Source organism: Athalia rosae, chromosome 2, assembly GCF_917208135.1.
Source record: "Athalia rosae chromosome 2, iyAthRosa1.1, whole genome shotgun sequence".
Taxonomy (NCBI): Eukaryota; Metazoa; Arthropoda; class Insecta; order Hymenoptera; family Athaliidae; genus Athalia; species Athalia rosae.
In genome coordinates, this window is record NC_064027.1 from 25824698 (window position 1) to 25849571 (window position 24874).

At 42.3% G+C, this 24874-nt stretch overlaps 1 protein-coding gene across 5 annotated transcripts in view; it reads right to left on the reverse strand.

Annotated features, from left to right (window-relative positions):
* Positions 1 to 24874, reverse strand: part of LOC105687808 (zinc finger homeobox protein 3) — a 178073-nt gene that overhangs the window by 42216 nt on the left and 110983 nt on the right. For all 5 annotated transcript variants that reach the window (XM_020853417.2, XM_048651183.1, XM_020853414.2 and 2 more), the window contains 3 exons: positions 21182 to 24108; positions 18274 to 21057; positions 17727 to 18204 (listed from right to left, as the gene is read on the reverse strand). In XM_020853417.2, coding sequence (XP_020709076.2) covers positions 17727 to 18204; positions 18274 to 21057; positions 21182 to 24108 — 6189 coding nt within the window. The remainder of the gene's footprint in view (positions 1 to 17726; positions 18205 to 18273; positions 21058 to 21181; positions 24109 to 24874) is intronic.

The window sequence follows — 24874 nt, forward strand, 5'->3', positions numbered from 1 at the left end:
ATCATTATTGTACGGAATTATAATCGTTGGAAAAGGACGAAAAATGTTAAATCGATTTCTGGATTAGTTTTTGCGCATTCGAAGCGTTGAAATAACATTAAGATTTTTTTCATCTCCACCCATCGCCTTCGGTTTCCGAGTCGAGAGAGGAGAATTCGTACGCGCGTCGGACGCGGACAAGTGTGCGTGCGTTAAGACAGTGCGTTACTTCTTTACGATGACAAATGAGTGAAGAGCCTAACTAGAAGATAATAGGTATAGCCATCTGCGCTTCGGGCGTCTATATGCGGACGCGTATATATAGTTTTCAGGTACCTGCACACAAGTCGCCGACAGGATGTCAAAATGACCCGCTGCAGGAGTCGTCGTCGTCGTCGTCGTCGTCGTCGTCGTCGTCGTCCGTCCGTCCGTAACGTGTATATATCGTACGCGCAACTGGTATGGATGTGTACGGGAGAAAATAATGCGAACTAAATTGATAATTTCAAACCCATCCGCGCGCCGCGCGCCGGATGTTCCCGATAATTATTTACACACATTTTTTGTACCGTATATAATATCGGGTGGACCGGTAACGCGGCGCAGGGTAGATTATAACGAACCCTCGTTCGTTACACCGAGCCGTTTCTTCTAATTCGGGACGAGGAATGCGATGCGAAAATAAGAAGGTCGTTAAATCTCGGAAGAAACATTTCCTTCGATCCGAATTCTTTTCCTATCTGTATCTAACTGACAACGAGGCAAAAAAAAAGGTTCAATCAATTGTTGCAAAGTGTGTTGGACGTTGTTGCGCTTGTGTACAGACAGAAGCGCGTACACGTGTTGTAATCTTTCTCGCGCCGATTCTTTCGAATCAACTATAAACTTAAACTAAACGAAATTGGAATGAAATGAAATGAAATAAAAATGAAATGGAATGAAAAGCCTATAGATATATACATATATATAAGCAGCGGCACCAACGGAGTAGAGATACATCAAGATTGGGCTGACGGTTGACTCCTCGACGCGGCGGGGGGCCCGTAAAAACTGGATCCTTATACCGCCTCGCTCTTTTCAAAGCCAACCTCCACCCGACAATCTTTTCTTTCCACCCCGTCAAATCCCCCCCCCAAAGTTCCCCCCATCGGCGCGATAAATAATAATTCTTTAAATTCAACATTTCGTACCAGAATCTACACTATATATACATATACATACATACGTACACCCGTACGCTCGTACGCGACCCGATGTGAACAACACGTGTAAAAATAAAAATAAAAAAATCGTAAATTTATATTTTAGGTGTAATAAATATGCACATATATCTCATTGCTACATACATGTATATATATGCGAGTGTAACCTGTGCATGTAACTCTGTTATACGTACACAGGTATACAGATATATAATATTGGGTCCTTTTTGAGTTTCTCGCACCCCGACGACGATCGGTCGCTCGAATATAATCGGCTATAATAATGATCATAATAATCATATTGTTCAACTATATTTCTAAGGATTTAAAAAATCCCGTGGGTGCGCACCTGGACCTTTATTATACACATTTACGTATACCTACGGGTACGTCTGTATGTGCGTTTTTGTAAATCTTTACTCTTAAATGGAGAAAGAAGAGGGAGAAATAAAGAAAGAATCTGAGGAAGAATAAGGAGAGAATGAGAAGAGGAAAATAAAAGAGAAAGAAAAAAAGTAGTTGTTCTCAGGGAGTCCAAAAAGGGCACCCCCCATAGGCCTCCGATATACTATACATGTACGCGTGGTGTATAAACCATACGACGCCTACCCATAACCGAACGGAAACATAAATGACAAAGCAGTTTTCTCTAACAAAATGACAAAGAATTTCGATTCTGAGATTACCTGAGCGCGCGATGCTCTGTCATAGAAATTCTCCTATACACCTATACGTATACCGCAGAGAGTTTGCTCTCCTCCCGGATTTATTTTAATTCATTTCTTCTCCATTCCTTTTTTAGTTTTTTTCGGTGCACCGCGACCGCGAGTAAGAATTACAATTTATACCAGTTCGAGTACATCTGAAAAAAAACAAAACGAATTGGAAAATATTCAAAAAAATTCTTCATTCTTAAAAATCTTCGAGGGCGTTTTGAAAAATTTCCCCTCCCCACCAAATAACCGTAGCTCGGAGTTTTATTTCCCCCTAAAATATTTCTTCCATTTTGTCCCTTGAATCGATCATCGATTTCCGACACCGTGACTTTCGATTGAGGAAAATCGTTCAAAATATTTCGTTCTTCTACCTAAAATTTCACGCGGTAAAGTATCATGGATGTACAGGACGTCGATATTCCAAGTGGGAGAAAAGAAAAATAATGAAAATCCCTATTCGTTGAAAATTCTGTATTTTCGGCCTAGGTACACGCTACCTGCACAACCCTTTTCCCCCGAGCCATAGAAATCTGAATCTGAATGGGATGAAAATAATTAAGAAGAGGAAAAAAAAAAATTATGAAAAGATCCCAACAGTTGACTGTACGGATCATTTGGCGATGTAGTTAGAAATGTAGGTACAAGTATACGGTCTGAATCGTACCGTATGTAATGCGGAGATAAATATATATATATATATATATTTCGGTGTGTATATATGTATATATATATATTGTACATCTCGTCGAGCTTGGCGCGGAGGAGTTGAAATTGCGGTAGCCAATGGCAAGTGAACGACTCGTCTTCCTCCGACATCCGCGGGTCTCCTCCTCCGATTCTCTCCACCTCCGGACTTTGTACGAAGACGCCTCCCGACGCTTTTCTCCTACACTAAATACGCAGCTATATATATACCGAAGTACATACACCTATATATGCGCACGAGGCACGTACTTATTTTCAAAGCGAACGCTGCGCTCGGAATCTTTTTTTCGGTTTTTTTTTCCAAATTCTTTTTTTTTCTTTTTTCTCATTTTATATTTCATCTCATTTTATTTCATTATATTTTTTTTTTTCCACGCACTATGTGTTTCATTTTACTTTTGTTTCGTCAAGTTCCCGCGTGCGTTAAATGTGGTACCCACCTACTTACGTATACGTGTATATACTGTATCGTACATATGTACGTATTTGTGCGCGTGTATGCGGCAAAAGCATGTACCTATATAGCGTCCGGTTCGAGATATTCTGCGGGACGACGCGGACGAGAGAAGAGTTTCGAGGACGCCTATATTCTCGGCGAATGTGACGCGAGAAGATTTAGTACCGACCAGTCAACCGGACGCCTGTCTTCGCCCGCGTTTTCTACCCGCTGAAGAAGGGAATATATCCGTAAGAGGAAAAAAATCGAAAAAATCGAAAAACAAAAAATACGCTCGAGATGTATAAAATGAAGAAGAGGGAGGTAGGGAGGGAGGGAGGGAGGGAGAGAGGAAGAGCGACTCTTTTGCGATCCCGCGAATCGCGGATTTAATATTATATTTACGATTCACCCGTTCGCCGGCAGACCCCGCACTCCCGGAGGGAACCCGTAAGATGGAATTTTCGCACTTTAATTTTCATCCTATATAAACCGTATATCCTATGGTATCCAGATTGGAGATTCACCCCCGGAAGGAAATCAGATCGGAAATGGTATACGAGTTTACGTGGATGAGACAAGAGACGAGAAGAAGATGAAGATTTTCAGGAGATTATGGATTCCGTAACCCGTTCGTCGATATGACCGCACCTCCCGCCCGAATCTCTCCAACTCGTCCTCGATATTTTCAATTTTCCAACGATTTCCGGGTATAATCCCGGATACCGCGATATCGGTATGAAAATTCGAACAACCCCGTTTCCCCCAAAGGTTGCGGTAATTTTTAATCCAGATGCGAGTCGACCAGGCGAAGCTTTTTCGCGATTCGTATTCCGCGCTACGATCAAGTGCGATCAATCGCGATCTACAATCCTCGATGAAAAAAATAAGCTCACCCCCGCAGGTTCCCCGGTCTCGAGAATTTTCGTATCCGTAATAACTTGGGCAGGTTTTCGAAGAAATCGGGTCTTTTCGCGCGCGCGCGCGCGCGGTTTGCAGGAGATTATCATTAATAAATCTAAAAGTAAAGTAGCTACGCTGCGTATTAGCTGGAAGATTCTGGAATATATGGATATATCCGTTAGAAGGGATGAAAGGGGGGGCAGGGGGGTAAGGGGGATAGAAATTTCTCATTTCTTCCTAATAAGTTGGCGAGGCGCGCGGGCTCCGCAAGCTCGTCGAGCTGGTTAGTCATACATTTATATAGAGGAATATAACCGGTATAGGGGTTGGTCTAGAAGCTATATAGAAAAGATCCGTATCTCCTGGTTATTAATGTATGTCTGCCTCCCCCCCACCCCGACCCACCCCCCCAACGCTCCTTCTTATCCCGCTACACCACCTTACACACCCCCTTCACCCCATCCCAAATACCCCCGAGCGAAGAACTGCGGATGGTTTGCCAAGAAGCGCGGAAAATCTGAAATTACGTGAAAACATCTCAAGCTTATACGTGTACCTAACCTATATGTGTGGCGTATAGATATGTATATAATTTTTCGCGGTTCTCAAACCACTCTAAAAGCTCGAATGATCCAGGGACGCGAATTTCCTCCGGTCTTCCTCTCATCGAGGGATGATTTTTTACGCCTGCGACGATTCTCCACGCACCGCAGATCACGCGAGTGACGAAAGTGAAACTTTGAAATTCGGTGATAAAAGAATCGACCACATCCCGAGGGATGAAACGGGACATCGTATGTAGAATAATTCGAAAAGCGCACGCTTCATGTCGCACGGATGAAAATTCTACTCCGAACGTATCCTTCGGGCATTGAATCCGGGACGGAACTGGACATTTTCGGAATGGAACCGATACGGAAGAAACTGCGGGGCTACCCTAATGCGATCTAGATGAAAAATGATCCATTCGTACCCGGGATGAAATTTCCATCGCGCGCTCCTTGAGGACGAATCGGGATTTTCGAGGAACGGTACGAATTCCTGTGGATCGCGTCACCTGAAAATTCCGTCAAATTTCCGACGATCATCTCCGAGGTGAATTTGTTTTTTGTTTTTTTCTCCACTCTCATTACGTACTTCGTTCGCGTGTATAAAATTCTTCGAGAACGAACGAGCAACTACCAGGGGTAACAACGGTTTAATTTATTTATTCATCTCCGAGTTGAGTATCCCTGATCTTGTACCACGGGCAAGAAGAGAGGTTCGGATATAAGAATGAGTCTGTATTGATCACACTTGAGAAGCCTCTACTCCGCCACTTCTCCACCCCTTGATACATACATATATAATATCCCTCCACAAATATATATATATATATATATACATATATGAAACCGCTCGCCTATACACCCTCGAGATATGAATTCCTAATATACACAACCCACCCCCGTCTCGTATTTTTTTTTATTTTTATTTTTCATATCCCTTTTTTTACGTTTTTCCCTTTTTCATCTTACCGAGTCCGGAACGCAAGTTTTGAAACGTTAACTGGAAAAATTCCGTATAAGTACAGAGGAATATTGTAGCAACGTGAATTTCTCATCGCCTTCGCGATGGACCTCTATAATTTCTCTCTCGAACAACCGAGCTTTTCGAGGTCCGGTGAAAACCCTCTAAATCAGACCCTCTTATAATTCAGTTTAATTACTTCCAGCGCTCCTAATTCCTTCGTCCACATAGTTTGTATATTGAGGGCCGACAGACAATGTTATAACAACATTCTTCATGTATTAAGTGTGCACCGAAATTCACCCCTCAGGGAACGGATGTTTCCCAAAGTTATCCCCTTTCCATTCATCAGCCCCCAACTTTTCGAAAATTTTGCAAATTTTGAGGTTGTTGAGAAAAATTTTCACACAATCCAGACGTAGGTACGGATGTATGAATCGATAGGGTTGTTTTCGAATTTCTATGTCCTTTTTTTTCTACTCGATTTGCGATTGTTGTATAGGATAAAACAAAGAACGAACGAGAGTAGAAAAAAATAGAAGAAAGGGAAAACTTTATCGGCCATAACTTGGATTACGTTAAGAAGAAAAGGTTAACTTAGGTCAAATGTGGGTAACTTATAGGAGAAAAAAAACAAATCAAGGTCAGGTTAGACTTGGCTCAAGTTACGAAAAAAGAATTTCGTTCAGAGTAGACCGAGCTTCGGTTGGATTCGACTTAGCTTAGATCGGAATATACATAAGAACGCGTTTTACGGTGGAAGAATGAAGGAGGTATTATACTATATACGTGTATATATAATCGGGCACAAGCAAATTAGCCGAATAATTACAGGAGGAGAACGTCGTCGTCGTCGTCGTCGTCTTCGCGGAGACAGAGAGGAACGAAAAAGAATACGAAAAGAAGAGAGAGAGAAAAAATAAAAAAAAAAAAACACGAAAAAGGTTGAGGCTTTGAGTAGCAGAGGGATAAAATTCCTCGGGAGTATAAGAACTCGTTCTTCGTAATTCTTCCCGCAGAAACAATAATTTCTGTACCTACAACAACAACGACAACTATAAGACGAATCGTTATTACAGTACATTACATACATATTTATACCACAAATGTATTTTAATGTGGACACATACATATGTATACACCTATCCTAATATACTTTATATACATTTCGTACATATCTCTACCTGCCTATCTCATTTCTCGCGGAACAGTTATTATAACCGAGTTAACGTTGGGGTGTATGTAAAATATGTACATACAACTCCTCCGTGTTCACGTTACAAGTATTCGGCGAGGGGCAAGAAAGATCTCTTCGTTTCGTGTATCACATCCAACTTCCTTTTTTTCTTTCTTTTTTTTTTCTTTCATTTTATAATTAACGAATAATTATGTCGGCATCACACCGTCTCGTTCGTCGTGTATATATATATGTATACGTGTATAGATAAGTATACGTGTACGGGTACTTTGATTTCAACTTTTTTTGATTTTTTTTTTTTTTTCTCACCAGCCCGTCGCGGGAGGTATTTTATTATATAAACTCCTTTCTTCTCCTCCTCATCTCGATGAGATTTAGTCCGAGTTTTAGGTATATATACCTCGGTTATTTTATAATTTTCGTCCGGTTCAGTCACGCAGCGTGAATCTGGTGTGACTAACAATATTTAGGGCACGCCAAGCATGTCCTATACACAAACGTGTGCGTAGATGTGTACCTGCCTAACGTACATAGGTATTATATACCCGATTAAAAAATGGTAACTGCTACGGGCGTCCGGAGAATATCGTCTATAAAGACGCACGTTAAATCTGAGGAGATCGAAATTTTATTGAGAGAAATTCGCAGTTCGGAGATAATACAGCTGCGGAAGCTACTGACGCGTTCCACGATTTCAAAATCCCGGATACCCAAGGGAATCGAACAAAAATTACGTCACATACCGTATACTCCCGAGGGACTCAAAACTGTAAACGACCAACGTAATTCCAAACGAATGAACGCTCTCGAGATTTCGTCGAGAAACAAGGTGAGAATTCATCCCACGGGATAAACTTTGTGATGCATCGATTGGAAAAAGAATGACGAAATTTCGCGTAACGAAGGGCGATTAAAGTTCTGGCTAAGAGTCCTTCTACTCGTTAACCTCGGTGAATCTAAAATCCCAGTAAAACCCGCATGGATCCGCGTTATCCTGCGAGGATTATTATATGCGTATTATATATATTATACACGGTAAAAGCGAGCCTTGAGTTAATCCTGTCGTTTTAACGATTTTTCTTATTATTATCGTTTCTTTTTCCTCCTTATAATATTTCTTTAGCATGATTTTCAAGCCACACATAAAAGTAGTAGGAGGAGGACACGAGCGATCGCGGTCGCGAAGCCGCCGTTGGAATCGCGAGTCTCGAGTCAACTCAACTTTTGCAGTTGAGTCGAGTTCAGTTGAGTTTCCGAGATAAATATAAGTGCCCACGGACAGAACTGAAAGAGGAGGTACGCCGAGGAGGAGGAGGGGCGGAGGGGGGGGGGGAGGAAGAGCAGAAGGAGGAGGAGGAGGAGGATAGTAATGACGTTGTTTAATGTTTAATCATACCCGCGACTCCTGAAAGTACGCCGGTAGTATAATCAGAGTATAATTCAAGACAACAACTTTGAGCCATGTATACCGTACACGTGTATATTCCAACGGCAGAAACAGAACGAGAAGAAGAAGGATCTCATCTGCGGTTAAGACTACTCGACTCTCCTTATTCGCCCTTCGTAAATCCAACAGTAGCTCAAAGTAACCTTACCCAAGTCTAACTTAACATAAACTAAGCTCCTCCCGCAATCGTCGGAAATTCTACATCTTTTTTACATCGTGAATCCGAGCTTAACCTAATCCGAATATAACTCAACTCACGTCCTCGCCTGACTCGAGTCCGACTCGGGTCTCGGATGACCCGACTCGAATCAAACTTGACTCCCCTCTTTCTCCGCGATCTAAATTCAATCCGACTAAAATTTGAGCGCGATCCGATCGACCGATAATCGTCGACTAAAATTTGTCGAATTTTTCAGTTTTCGAAAATCAGCTCCTCGTTCGTTCGAACGAGTAAACGTTCCGTCGGTTGTCTGGTCTTCCTCGATCGCATCTTGTGGCTGACATCGAATCCCGAGTAACGGACGATCGCGGAGGGTAGACTCCGAGGGGGTGATTCCTTAAACTTTCCTTCTAATTTATCGGACTTGAGAAGATTCCCGAATTTCGAGGTAAACCGAATGGAAATGAAAAACTTCCCGCTCAGTTTTCCCGCCGCGGATATATCGTTCGTGTCGTTTGATACACTGCTGGTAAAACGTTTCGTTATACGAGTATGAAAATTGATAGTCTGCGACTCCGATGTAGGTATGCGATCGCTTATAAGAAACTTTTGAAACTCTGACGGATTTACTTTGAACTTCCTTACATATTATTCCTTCTCCATGATCTTTTTCCTATCCACGTTTTTCTTATTTTTGATTTTTAACCGCGCGAGTTAGTTCGGACACGGTATAGAATAATGTAGCACATTATAGCCGGGTATTAGAGTGGCCAGTAGCCGACTGGTAAGTTTTTTGCCGGATTCCTGTAGCGCCTTCAACAAACACGATATATAAAAGAGGGGAAGACGGAGGAGAAGAAGAAGAAGAAGCAGAAGAATAAGGAACGAGACTCCCGAGTAGTCCAGGTTCATACCGCCGGTGTGCTGCTTCTGGAACCTCCGAAGCGTCGTCGTTCGCTTCACCGCCGACTTTTGTAATTTTAGACCTTCGTACGTATATATATATATATATATATATATATATATATATATATATATGTATATATACCTGCCCACATACATACATCTGTTCGATGTATACACATATACATAAAAAATAACCCGGTACTTTCCACCTTATAACGCGCGTCGTCGGTTCAAAACTACCGTTCCCTCCCTTCGCCTTTCAGTATACCCCTCGAAAAGATTTAACACAAAAAAGAAGATGAAAAAACAATGAATCCGAGGGGAAAAAAGAGGAGAAAAGGTAGAAAAAAGAAACGATACTTTTGTACAGTAGCCGCAGCTACCGTGCTACTTTCTTCGATCCAAACTTCTCCTCTTCGGCATCTCATATTATATATGTGTAGAACGTATACGTACACCGGTTGCCTTACAAACCTCGCAGGACTATTACGCGTTTTTTGGTTCGAGCTAGATGGAATATCGAAATTAAGTAAATATCTAAAAACGCATATTGGATAAAAGGAGGAGGGGGAGGAGAAGAAATCAAGTTCATTGGTTTGTATACCGAGAAACAGAGGTGGAAATAAAAAGGTAAAAAGAGTGAAAAAAGTTGGAGGGAAAGAAAGATCGTTTGAAACAAAAGAGGAATGGAGTTCCCGGGTGTCGATTGGGGCGTCGTGGTCGCGTGCGCCGATTTAGTCCGTCTCAAAGTTCTGTCTGGTTGGTTTTCTGGTTTCTTTTTATACACTTTCTATACGCGTATAGTATAGAGGTATACATAATCGGGCGTGTATGCGCTATGGGGGCTTTCGGAGGGATCGTAAACGGCGATGCCGTTTTCCTTCCGATTCGGCTCTTCGCCTCACGCCGTTCGCTCCGCGGTTCATCCTTTACAACAATGCCGATTGTTACTATTCTTCGCCTCGGTTTGGTTTTGTACGCGATTTAAACCCTTACGGACCCTCCAACTTTCCGTATACCTACCCGACCGTGCGCACGCATCCGTCCTCTACACTTTAGCCCTTCGATAGCCTCCGTCCGATGCACCACCTTATTCAATCGTTCGATCAATTAAATCGTAGCCAACAAACGCGCTCCCGACAATCGACTTTTCCGATCGCCCCCGCGAGCTGCACGCGCTCCCTTTTTTTTATACAGGTCTAACGGAGAAGGACCTTTATTTTACCCTAAAAAAAAAATACAGAGAAATTGAAGGGAAAAATAGATTCTCCACCCCAACTTCGATCAACATATATAAGTTGATATTTTTATGTGCGCGTTACCCCAAATTTTAGCGTGACTCATAGTTTTCTACGAGCGTGTGGTTACAATGCCCGCGATGTGCGTTACGTAATTTAAAAAATTCTTTCACAGAAAATTGGAAAATTCAGTATTCGGAAAAAATAAAAACAAAAAAAACTAATTACCGTGCTCTAAAATTTATCCGTTTTGTATTTATTTTTTTAATCTTTTCGTCGTTATTCCTAAGTCTCTCGCCCTCGAAACGTTCGGAAAGCGGCATCGCCATATTTGCATGTATACGTGTAATAAATATATATTAAAAAAAAAGAGAATATACACACATACATCTACGTATATTCGAAGGGGGTGGGGAGGGTCTCCTTTCTACTCGGTTTGCCGCGCGGTACTGCGTCGTCGTCGTCGTCGTCGTCGTGCTTGGATAGATCGATATAATTAATAGCGTCAAAGTATCGGGTAACATATGGCAGGAGAAACGGAGCCGATAGAAAAGAAGCTATATAGATATATATTCGTAGGGATACGTCTATCTACATAGATGTAGTATATCCACACGGTCTATTCCGAGATGCGCGCATTACGTAACGGAAGAATAAAATTTAAAGAAAAAAGGAGAACGAACAATTTGTAAAACCATGAAGAATAACACGAGACGGGAGATGGAAAGGCAGATATACACCGCTAATGGATAAAAATGATCTCGATAGTTGGCCGAAATTTTTTGTTAATTAACCTGCTCGCACACACACGATATCTCTGCAGAGAAACGTGCGTACGGCGATAAAAGGAGAAGACCGATGGAAAAGAAAAAACCAAAGAGAAGATAAAAAAAAAATAATTCTTTGGGAAGATCGGTGTTCTTTTTTCCGTATTTTTTTTTTTTTCTCTACTTCCGCCAATTCTTTGAATTATATATGCTAATTTTGGAGAGAATTTCATTATTCCTCAAGCGGCGTACGTCCGCCACCTGCTGCCTCTAATTTTCGACGTGAGGTTTATACATATATTTGTATATATGCAGGTATACGTAAGCCGGTACATACGCACTTATAACACTCACCAACCCTTTTGGGGTTTTGTTATATAGGATCGTTTTTCGGAACGTGCATGCGAGCTGGATATATAGATACGTACTACATTATTACATGTATTGTAGTGCCCGTATATATATATATATATGTGCGAACGTTTTCAAAATCTAATTTGCATAACGACACGCGTCGATTTTTGCATAAATATAGAAAGGGAAATCTTTTTTTTTTTTTCATACATAAATGTAGATCGTCGGTTTCAACACACAAACATTGGGGAGGAATTCGAAAAACGCGATGTCTATAGAAAATTGGATCGAAAAATACCTAAGCGTACGTATAGGTACGCGTACACCCCACGAGTGACCTTGAATGGGGTTGGAATTCCATTATTCACACACGTAACGCACCCAAATCTGGTCCTAAACTTTTGTGCCAATAAGAATTGCATCGGACGCACAGCCGTACACGTATGGTAATAGTAAAGGCGACGATCAAAAGGAAAACTTATACTCGTATAAATTCGAAATCAAAATCGGAATCAAAATACGACACGCGCCGGAATATTTTTACATATTTACCGCGACGTTATTACGCGCTTCTACTAGACAGCGTCTTTTCATTATTGTCCCAGAATGTATACCCTTCTGCGGAAGGTACGACGGAAATCAAAGGAAAAAGGAAGAAGAAAATTTGAGAGCTTGCACACGTGCCGTGAAAACCACTCGTCGTTGTTACTTCGTAAGATTCGAGTCTATTCCAACTCGGTGATCGACAACGTCATCCGTTTCGTTGGAGTTTCGATCGGCCGTCGCGATCCGCGTGCACGAGACACGTGCTTTTTCATTCGTTGTGTCGATTGGCTCCGGCGAAAAAATAATCACCCGGTAATGCCAAATTAGAGATGTGTCGGTTTAGTGTAACGCTGGAAACGTCTGTAACGTTAACCGCGCGCGATTCCCAATGAATTTGGCACGCGCTGGCGAACTTTTAACGTACAAAAGAATTCTATTCGATAGTCATCCTTTGTATTCGATCAATATATTTTGGGGGCCGGAGGGAGGTGGGGGGGCGGGGGGGGGAATTTACCCGAAGAATAATGCAAGGCGAAACAATCTTCGTCATCCCTTGTACTGCATTGTTTAATCCCATCGTCGTTATTATATTTTCGGAGTTTGCTTCAAACGCGCCGACTTATACCGTTTCATGCGACGATTATAATCGGGTGGTATATACGTCCACAGGTATGGGAAATCAACTTGCCCCTTCGAACGAAAAAAAAAATCCACAAAAAATTGACAATGGGGGTTTTCTCGTCTTTTTTGTGCAACGATGTATAGAGTGCACGCATATCTGCTCGCTTCTCTGAGATCAATTTCTTTTTATTCCTTCCTTTTTTTTCCAGCCTGTAATACGCTGGTTTTTTACACCTTCGGTGGAGGGATGCGCACAGTTTAAAAGGGATCGATTGTGTCCCGAGGGATGTCTATATGAATTATTAGCTACACAAGCGACAGTCTAGGTATATGAAAATACACGAGAATTTAGGTAGCTATTTGGAAAAAATCTAAAGATCGCGTAGAGTCCGTGACCGAATCGAAATGAACGCGGTATGTATACAATGAACTGCGGATCGGTTACGCGGTTATCTACTATAGTCAAATATAGTAGACGTAGGAAAACGCGGTTCCAAAGATCATTTTTTTCAAAAAGAATGACAAAAAAATCCATGCAGTCAGAGACATCGAATAATCCCTCTCAGCCGCTGACCAAAAATCGCAAACCACCTTTCTCAAAATTGTTCTAATTTTTTTTTCTGTTTATTATACTCTCGATTAGATAACTGTTGGTTAATGATATCTAATTTTTACGTACCTAGTTATGCGTAGGTACATATGAGACTTGATATCTACTTGCATACACATATCATATATGGGCATGAATTGAAATAGGGATTCCTGCCTGCAACTTGCAACGAGTTTTAATTAATCGATTTCTCTCTATCTCTCTTTCTCTATTCACGTACTTCGGGTACATAAGCGTATGTGTACGCGTACATACAAACTCCCACACGAATGAGATACGTTACGCTAATTCCCTTAATTCCATTAATTTCCCGAAGCATTAATCCCCGCAGTGTAAGAACTACACCGGCAGTGCTTCCCTGTCGCGTTCAATTTGCGAAAAAAAAAGTAAAAGAAAATGACAAGTGAAAAGAAAAAAAAAGAAATAATGAAATAACAACAAAAAGAATTGCGCAGACCACATTGATTATTGTCTCTCTGCGTACGTGTATAAAACTGCAGGCTATATACGATGTATATATACACATAGGTATATACATAAAATATTTATGAATCGCATATAATTTTGCACAGTGAAATATTTTCCTCATATCTCAGCATTCTCTTATCTAGATATTTCAATTGTTCGTCCCGTTGAATTATGCAGTATTTGTAATATCGCCATAATGAGATAGAAAAATAAATTAAATAAAAAAATTGAATGAAATATCGACTGCACAGCGATAATATTGTCCCCCTGATTTCATGAATTTCTCATTACCATACCTATACAACTCTGCAATTTATATTGAAATAGCGGAATGAAAAAATTTAACAAAAAAAAAAAGAACTTGAAAAAACTTAAAAAAAAATTTATTCACAATAATCAGATAAATAATTACACACTTGAAAAGGAACATAAATTTCGGGTATAATTGGAGAGAAAGATGAATGAGGAGAAAATTATTTTCCCTTCAACTTTTTCTCTCTTCTATCTTTCTCTCTTTTTTTTAAAAAAAAAAAAAATAATAAAACGATAAAATAATCTTGTGATAGTATAGCTTTATTTTAGACTAGAACGGAAGAAAATAATATAATATTAATAATAATTATATAAAATAATAATATTAATAATAATAATAATAATAATGATAATGATGATAATAATAATAATAATGATAAACTATTTACAAAAGAGAATGTTAGGAAAAGGACCAAACACATAACATGGTTTTTTTCAAGATTCGGGGGCAGCAGAGGAGGCCGTATTCTTGACAAGTAGAGATGGGAAATCGAAAATTTGCACTGGAGAAATGAAGTAAAAAAAGAATAAAAAATTGAACAAAAATTTGTTGATCTTTCACAACAATTATATTATATTTGTGCACGAATTAACGGTGGCAAAATTTGTTTTAATTTTTTTTCTTTTTTTTTTCACCAAAATTTCTGACGAGAATACGGCGATCACGACGAAACACAAAAATAGGTATAAGGTCGAAAATTGGAAGAAAAAAAAAAATTAAGAACGAAAAAAAACATAAATACATCACTATCGCTTCAAACAATGATTGAAAATAAATTGTAATCGCATGATGCGTCAATGATGATTAATTATATTATACCACTGGCAGCTGAAAATTATAACGATGGAGTATGAAATGGAACATCGACAACCACAATAAAAAACCAAGTAATATAATATATATACTTGAAAAATAAAAAAAATTTTTGTCGACTCTCAACATTCAAAACGACGATTGCGAGCGCACGATTATTGTATATACTTGCACATCAGATATTCAAAGAGTTGGGATTATGAATTGAATGAAAAATCGAAAGAGACAAAAAGCCACGAAAAATTTTATCCCGAGATGAGCACCGAGAGGAAAAAAAATATATCCTCGCAATCGAAAGGAGGGGGCCAGAATCGGGACCTATCTTGTAACGAGAGGGCCCTAATCTGACCCAGCGGTAACAGTTGGATAAAAAAGAGGAAAAAAAACCAACAATTCAGAATTTCGGGGATTGTACGTAAAGGAAATTCCTCAATTTCCGCCTTTCACGATCAAAATTATTTTCAATTTGGTTTTCTTCTTTTTTTTCTTCTTTCTCCTTTTCCTATCCATTTCATTGTTACTGCGATGTTCTTTCGCGTTCGATTATCAACTTTCAGGGGTTGGGGGCGAGGTGGAGGAATTGTTCATGTTATAGAATATATATGCATTCGTGTATAAAATAATGATGATAATAAAAATAATAATAATAACTGTTTCAATTAAGGGGGCGCGAGGGAGAGTTCGATTTTTCCGTTTTGTTCAAAAGTTAAGGGTGTTCGGGGCAAGATGGGGGGAAAGGGAATAGTTTTTCCGTATCCTAAGTAGGAATTAAAGCCGATATAGTGATCTGTCCTCCGTTCCTGACTAATACTATACATAATATAATAATAATAATAATAATAATAATAATAATAATGATAATAAACTAAACATTCACTTAGTTTGTTCGATCGTTTTGTTTCATCGAATCGATCAGTTATAATAATAATCGTAGTAATAATGATAATGAATAATGAATAATCCTAAATGGATATCCAGAAACATAATATAATATTATGCGACACACATCGCGAAGGTATATGCATTCATGTGTGATGTATGTTGATTATTTATTTATTTTTTTTCTATCGGTAATATACGCAACTATGAAAATATATATAAAATGAAAATCGTTATATAAATTCTAATATAGTCTTTATATATAGATATATATATATAAATGTATATATATGTATATATGAAACCTAAAAACACATGATCGAGCAGAGGACATCTATATTTCTATATATACCTATAAATTATAAATAATCTATATCATGATATCCCGAAAATTCACGCGCGTTTCTTCGCTATTATTTTTTTTTTTCTTCATTTTTCTACGATTCTTTAAATTATTTCATTTATTATGTATAATGGATTATTAGGTAAAATAATTAGGATGCGTTGCCTATGAATATATATATGTATTTATATATATCAAATAATTATTAATTATACACATTTATTTTCCTCCGCGCTTTGTTATTTTTTTTTCTCTATTAATATACAAAAAACACGATCTAAACTCCCGACGACAACGACGACGAAAACTCAACGCGCGACGGCTACTCGTTAATTTACTTTACTTTTTTCTTCTTACCTACAGTTACCGTATATGATGATCATGTATATCTGAAATATATCATGTATGTATAGATGAACGCTTCATCCCCGGATTCTCTTCCAGGCAAAAAAAATCAAATTCGGTCATTATTTATTTTTTTTTTATTTTCAAACGATACCCTTTTTTTCAACTCTCGTTGGGTTGATTTTCTTTCATTTTCATTTCTCCCTAACTTTCCCTCTTCCTGTGCATCATTTCTTACGCTAGAATAGTCATCTGATAGGAACTTTCAGTATTGCCTAGCTCTGGATATATTATTTAATATACTACTATAAAATATTATCATTAACGTAGAGTTTAATTCATTTCAAAAAATTTTTGTTTTTAACTCCTTCTCTTTTCCTTTTGTGTGTTAGCTTCCTTTTTCTATGAGGTTACAGGAATCTATTCATTTTTATTTCATGTATCGCGGCTTGGGGAGGGCGGTTTGCAATGTGTTTTTTTTTTGTTTTTTTTTTTGGGGGGGTGGTGGGGGGGTTGGGTGGGTTTTTGTTAATTCAATAATATGGTTTTTAAGAATAAGAGATATATATATGTATGTATATATATATGTATGGATGAATAGCGGGCCCCCTAGATTATCACACGGGCCCGGGATAAAATTATAGTATATATAAATATATATACTACATATGCATACCTATAATAGTATCGTTAATCATAAAGAAAAGAAATAATATTAATAATAATAATAATAATAATAATAATAATAATAATGATGATAATGATAATTATAATAATATAACGAACGGCATATCATATACGTGGTTCATTCGGAGATTATTACATCTATAATACAAATTAAGTGTACTGCACAACACGAAACGAAATTTGAACGGAACCAAAAAAATGATAGTAATGGTAATATTAATAATAACAATGACAATAATAATAATAATAATAATAATAATGACAATAATAATATTGATAATGATAATGATAATAAATGAAAAACAAAAAAATAAAATAAATGAACATATATAAATATGTATATCCCTTAAGTCGTTCGCGCGATTAGGGCTGATAACGATACTCGTTCGACCGATCATTGTACCAAGGAACTTGTTACGGAGAATGCTCGGAAAAAGATGATTCTCGCGAGTTGATAAATAGGAGAAATGTACTATTCCGTGTTCTCGATTTTCGGGTACATACATATGTATATATTTTGGATAAAAAGTATGAATGAGGAGTTACTTATTAAGAGTCTAGGAGGTCGGCCAGACACTCACCGGCGGTTGTGGTAGCCGGAGTTGCCTGAACATTCCCGCTGGGGTGTTGCTGTTGTTGAGGTGGAAACATTGCCGTCGGATGAAGGAAGAGAGAACCGTACATCATGTTTTCGTCGGACTGTTGCTGCTGCTGCTGTTGTTGTTGTTGCTGCTGTTGTTGTTGTTGGTGTCCGACGGGAGTGACGGAATTCGCATTGGCGACTAACGTCGCCGCAGCGATACTACCGGGCAATATGGGAGCACCGGGAGTAGGAGGAACCAAAGTACCGTCTTCTACCGCCAATCTAACCGACTCGATGTGCCGTCTGGAAAATACGTGTTCCTGAAGTGGGGATTTCGGGGAGTACCTGACCCCGCAGAGGCGACATTCGTCGGGTCCCGTTGGCCCGCGATGAGGCGGAACCGCCGATCCTTCGGCTGGCAAACCCGCCGCTAAACGGGCCTTCTTTTCCTTAGCTCGGGCGTTCTGGAACCATACCTGCAATTCTCGGCTTCATTAACTCGCTGACCTTTCCTCCGATAGATGGGAAACTGGGATGCTGCTCACCTGGACTACGCGTTTTGGGAGTCCGATCTCACGCCCGAGCATCTCGCACTCGGCCATCGTCGGTGTTTTGTAGTCGGAGAACAGAGACTTCATCACCTTCACCTGGGTAGCGGACATCTGCGTTCGGTAACGTTTACCTCCGCTACCTCCACCACCCCCGCTCTGACCCCCGAGGTTGGTACTTCCGATCTGACTTCCGCCTCCGGCGGCACCGTGTCTCGAACTCTGAGTACTCGAGGCCGGACTTGCCGGACCACTTTCGTCGTCTAGGAACTCTGTTGTCTCGCTCATACTGTCCTCGTCGCATATGCTCCGCTCCGACAAATCGGTGAGTGGTCCGCAATCGCTTCCGCTTCTCAAATGACCACCGTGGTGTTCATCGAGGAGTCCGCCGAGACCGCCGAGACTCAATTTCACCGGTCTGCTGAGGTCTACGGGTTTGCTGAGATCCAAAGGGGACTCTCCGGTGCTTGTTGTTTGCGGGGTGCTCGTAGTCTCCTGTTTTCCGTTACTGGTATGGGCTTGGAGTTCGCTGATATACCGTTTCATGGACTCCTCGTAATATTTTTTAAGGGAAGCTTCCATTTCGGTGTTGAACGGTGGGAACAGCGGAGGCATCATGTTCGGCGTACTGGGATTCGAGGGGGCTGATTCCATCGATAGTTCTTCGTCGGGAATGTTGTCGATGTTCACTTCGCCCCGAGCAACTTGATCGGCGTGTTTACTACTCAGGTGAGATTCGAGCGCGGATTTCACTTTGAACAACGCCGGACAAAAAGGGCAACGTTTGTTTATTACCTGACTGTGCGCTCTGAACTGACCCTTCCTCTCGCGGGCACGAGTGTTCTGGAACCAAACTTGGACAACGCGTTTCTTTAGTCCGACTTCGCGAGCAATGGTTTCCAACATTTTTCGCGACGGGTTCGATTCCACTTGATACTTTTGATAGAGGTAATCCAGCTGCTCCGGGAGAATCGTCGTTCTCAGCCGCTTGTCTTTCGGTTGTTCGGAGTGCTCGGATGTCGCACGGCCATCGCTACCGGTACCTTCTTCAAAATCTTCAAACTTCCGCTTCCGGTCTTGCATCATAGCAATAAGCGGATGGGGAGTTTCACTGGTTACACCACTGGTAGCATTGAGAGCCTGTTGTTGCAGTATCCCGAATGGTGAATCGGGCGGATAAGCGGGGGGGAACAACGACGGGTTCATTATGTGAACCAACTGATGTTCACGCCACAATTCGAACCTCCCGAACATTAGATTACACTTGTCGCATTGAAAACTACCCTCCTTCGGTTCACTTTGGGCACCTTGTACTTGCGTTTGCTGTTGTTGTTGCGGTTGTTGTTGCGCCTGTTGATTTTGTTGAACCGGTTGATGTTGAACTTGTTGTTGGAGTTGAGCGGCGATTTGTTGGACCTGATGAAGCGGGGGTGTTATTACCGCGTTCAGAGGTTGTTGGAGTTGTTCGGCCAGGGCGGGAGCGTTCGGCGGATTCGTGGGAACGGTATTCGTCGTTGTCGTTGAACTGCTGTTGCTGTCCTCGGAGCTTAAAACCGCAGCGACTTGCGCGGCTGCAGCTTGCGCCTGGGCGCTTCTCTTGGCATCCTCCTCCTTGAAACAGTGAGTCTTCTGATGTCGTATCAACTCGTAGTATCGTTGAAAAACTAGCAAACACTTGTTACACTGATAATTTAAACCCGGAGTCCTCTGAAATCGTCCGGCGCCGTCGTCTCCGTCCCTTCCGCCCGGAGTGACGGGTTCAGCGGCCGGTTGATTTTCGTAAACCTTTCGTGCCTTTTGTCTGGCATTTTGAAACCAAACAACTATCACCCTCGGACTGAGGCTGAGTAGCTTGCTGAGGTATTCAAGATCGTCGTCTTTCGGATAGGCGTTGTTCTCAAAAAATTCCTGCAGCACTTTTATCTGGTAATCGGTGAACCTCGTCCGGTTCGCTCTTTTACCGGAACTACCGCCCGATGAATTACTTCCGTTACTGTTACCACCGAAGGAATAATCCGCGGGTCCTCTACCCGGACTCAACGACCTCTGCGGCGTCAAGGCCATAGCTGCCATCGCCGCGGGTACTACGCCACCGGCACCCGGAGTAGGACTGGCAAAATTTTGCGGCGCTAATTTTGGCGGTAACATAGGGGTGGTTGGGATATTCGTCGCGGTGGTAGGTGTGAGGGCGGAAAGGTCGTGATGAAGTCCCGAGAATACGGAACTCATACTGAGCGCGGGCGAATGAGGTCTGGAGTGTTGACCGCCGGAACTCCCCGGGGAATGATGTTGCGGTTCGTCTTGATGCTGCATGAGTTGTTGCGGAAGATTTTGCGGTTGTTGTTGACAATGCGGGGGCTCAGGAATTTCCTGTTTCACTTCTGGTAACTGGGATGTCGTGACTACCGTAGATGGAACTGGTGGCGGAGGCGACGCTTGTTTGTTCGGACTCTTGTCGTCGGCGGAACTACTACCCGAAACACTTGAGTTCAGAGGAGTAACTTTCGCCTCTCCGGTCTTCTCGTACTCTTCGAGATTCAACGTGGTGCTCGGAGGATTGTTGAAGTTGTACGGACTGTCCTTGTTACGCTGTCGTTCTTTGAACAATGTATTTCTAAACCAGTGTTTTATCACTTTTGGAGGTAGACCACTCTGCGCAGCCATGTCGAGAATTTGTTCCTCGCCCGGCGAGTTATTGATGTCGAAATGAGCACGTAAAATCTTCAACTGTTCGTCCGTTATCCTGGTGCGCGCCCGCTTCTGGGATGCTGCAGCGTTTGCCTGTAACAAAAAAAATCAAACAACCGGATTAACTTCGCGTCTCTTCTTGCGTTCCTCCTCGACTCAAAAATCTTCCGAGCAATTTGTTTTCTCGCGATGAAAAACCAGCTCAACGAAAACTTACCGCAGCGGCTTGTTGTTGTTGCAAGGCCAGGTGTTGTTTCGCAAGGATGTCAGCCTGTGAATTTATCTGAGGATAGCCGCTGGACGCTCCTTCGTAAGGTGGTGGAGGCAACATGATAGGAACCAAAGGAGGTTGGAGGTTCATGGCAGCGAGAGCGGGAACATTGAGTCCTAATGGAAGTCCCATCATTCCCATCATTAGCCCAGGATACTGTTGAAGTTGTTGCTGAAGTTGAGAAGCCGCCATTGCATTCAATGCCGCTTGCATCTCGGACATTTGTTGAGCGAGTGTCATCTGTGCATGTTGCTGCTGTTGCTGTTGTTGTTGTTGTTGTTGTTGCTGCTGTTGGTGTTGCTGCTGTTGTTGCTGTTGTTGTTGTTGTTGCTGTTGCTGGACTTGGTGTTGGTTGTTAGAAGGAGCTGTCGGAGTAGTAGAATCGGTGCTGGACACCGGGGTATTGCTCAGGGCCGGAGTAGTAGTAGGTGTAGTTGAGGTGGCTTCGGGCGTCCTGCTCGTGGGCTCCTTGATCTCAGGAATATCGTCCTTTTCCTTCTCCACTCGATGATCTTTGTCGGGGCTAAGATCTTGAGGCTGGCTAGACGCCGGCGTTGAACTTCTCGGTGCGGTGGTAGTCGACGAGGAAGTCGCAGCAGTGACAACGACCGATTTCTTCTCGTATTCGCATTTGAATTGCTGCGCGTATTTTTCGAGGAATTCACGGGGCACGAGATCCCTGTGGACTTCCTCGCAGTGTGCCTTCAGCACCCAAACGCTGCTGAATTCTTTGTTGCAGTGTTGGCAGGTGCTGCGGGTAAGCTCGGGAATAGGTTCCTCATCTCCAGGTTCATCACCTTCTTCCTCTCTTTCTTGAGCCGCCTGTGCAGCCAAGGCTTGTTTCTGTTGCTCTTGCTTCTGTTGCTCCTGTTGCGCTTGAAGCGCGGCCGCGGCTTCTTCCTCCTTCCTTTGCCGCCTCTGATGATTCTCATTGAATTGCATAACGAGGTCAAATCCAAAGCTCTCGAGAAGGTGTTTGTACATTTGTGAAGTCTTATGTCTCGGTTGTGACAGAATGTCTTGAGCGATTTGTGGCTGTGTTTGTTGTTGTTGGTGTTGTTGCTGTTGTTGTTGCTGTTGTTGTTGTTGAACGTGCAACTGGGGACCTGGGGTCGTGGTTATGGGTGGTGGTGATTTCGAAGGAGCTGAGGAAACGATCTGCTGCGAAGCCGCAAGTTGCTGGAACAGCGCCAACGGATTACTGAATATACAATAGAGCTGCTGATGCGTCGCCAGTTGTTCCTGACTGACAAACAACGCGCTACATCTCGGACACGATAACATGTTCCCATTATTGCTGCTATTATTGTTCGAGTTTATCGTTGTGGTTCCGGTATTACACGGCGGACTATTCGGACTCGTAGGAGATGGTTGTTCGATCAGAGGTCGTCCGAGGTCAAGCTGACCACTCGCGGCGAGGTCGGGAAGTTTACTCGCTCGCGTCTGATGAAGAACGCTTCGCATGTGGATATCGAGGGTGCTTCCTTGGGAGTAAGCTACCTTGCAGATGTTACATTTGTACGGCTTTTTATCCTGGTCTTGTTGGGAGTCGGGAGACTCCGTGGGACTCGCGGGGGGAACAACAGAAATCAGGGTATTGTTGTTACCCTGTTCCTGCATCGCTCTTTTCAGCTTGTGAAGGTGACTCACGCTGTTGTAATGAACCAATAAAATATTCTTCTGCGTGAAACTCTCCTTGCAAACGTCACACTTGTACGGTCTGTTCGGGTCCAGATACTTTTCCATAGGATAGGACATCTTTTCCCCTTTCCTGTGAAGGAGAGTCTTGTTGTGCCCGGTAAGATAGCTCTGTCTCGTAAAGGCGACCTTGCACCGATGGCACTTGAATTTTCTTCCAGGGTCGTGGTAAGAGTCCTCGGCAACCGGTTGACTGTTCAGATAATCCTCCAGGAGTCTCTGTTCCTTGTGAAGCGGCGACGAATCGCTCGCGTCGCTCTCTTCCTCATCTCCTCTCGTACACTCGTCGTCGCCAGTCTGTTCTCCCATTATGGCTTGTCTTTTCAATGCCTCTTCGGTAAGTGCTTGAAGAAGCGGGTGTGCGTGAAGAAGACTTTGTTTATACTGCGCCAGTTCGTCCTCGTGGAGATCGGAATGTGCCGCTTCGAGGTGTCGTTGAAGAGCTTGCACCGATCGGAAGGATCTCCCGCATAGGGCGCACTTCGTAGCATCCCTTATCGCGTGATACTGCGAATGTTGCTGAAGTTTTTCCAACGTTTTAAACGCGAGACTACACTGTCCACACCTGTACTTGTAAACGTGTTTCTCGCTCACCGCCAAGGTCGGCGTAGTGGCCGGGTGAGCTTCCCGGTGGTGTTGCTGGAGTTCCTCGAGGGAGCGGCAAATTCTCCCGCAGACATTACACCTGGCAATTTCCTCAACTTCGTCGTTACCACCGCGTTCGTTGACCTCTTCGTCTTGCTGATGCTGTTGTCTCGTCGTCGTCGGTGACGTCGGCGTAACCGCAGGCGTCGAGGTGTTTCTCGGGTTATTATTTAGCCAGTGGCTCTGGTCAACGAGTAATAAAAGTCTTTGCAGTCCGTCAGCGTTAACCGAATGTATCTGCATCACGTGCCTCTCTAACGCGGTACGTTCTTTAAAACCGTCCTGACAAAGTGGGCAGAGCAAATCGGGCGTGGATTCCTCTTTCACAAGGTCAGCCGGCTTCTCCTCGACGTCCTGAACGTGAGCGACTTGCAAATGCTGACGTAGTTCATCCCTCGATGTCGGCTGATAGGTGCAGTACGGGCAGCAAATGTCTTCCGGGTCGTTATCCACCTCCTGATCACCGTCTTGGTCGACGTCCGGTTCTTGCTTTACTTCGCTGCCGCAATCGCTGCCCTCCTCTCGCCGCTCTGTAACAATAAGAAATGGTTTTGTTCGCGGTGACGAGGTAATAAATTTAAAAAAATCTCTAGTTCCTACGCGTGTGTTAGTTTCTGATCTATATTACGTCCGACACAGGTGTCTTTTTTTTTCTTTTTTCATTTTACACACGTAGCAGGCGGTCCGGGTCACGGTTATTGATACGATGCCCCGTTACCGTGGATTTCTAAAGAAGCGTTACGTTTAATTACGCTGTCGTTTTAATTAAAATGAAAATCAATCGGTGCCGTACGGCAGCGATAGCAGCGGCGGCATGGCCAGGCCTCAACGCAAAACCTTATACCCGGTAATGATCCGGTTTTCAACGGGCTATGATCGTTATTACCGTCTTAAATTTTTCATCCACCGTCGTTAATTAACCGAAATGGTAATTACTTTTTATACGGCACGAGTGGCGATCACGTGCGAAGTGTTCATAAAAAGCGGGTAATATCAATATGAAACCTGGTCTAAGTAAGTTGAAAAAACGTTGAACGTTATAACTGAAAAAGTAAGAATGGGGTTCGACAATGCCCTCTTTTTCCTTCTACACACACCGTGTGCAGATGATTCGGAGCAAGAGCGGATGAGCCAGAGGCTACGATTAATAAATTTCTATGGAGTATAACACCGATAAGTTATTCCACAGGACGTTTACTGGTCACACAGGGCATTATTACAAAGTTCGGGGAGAAAGTATGGAATTAAAGAGAATTGAAAATTGAACCTGAGGCGGTGGCGCAGATGGATATATAC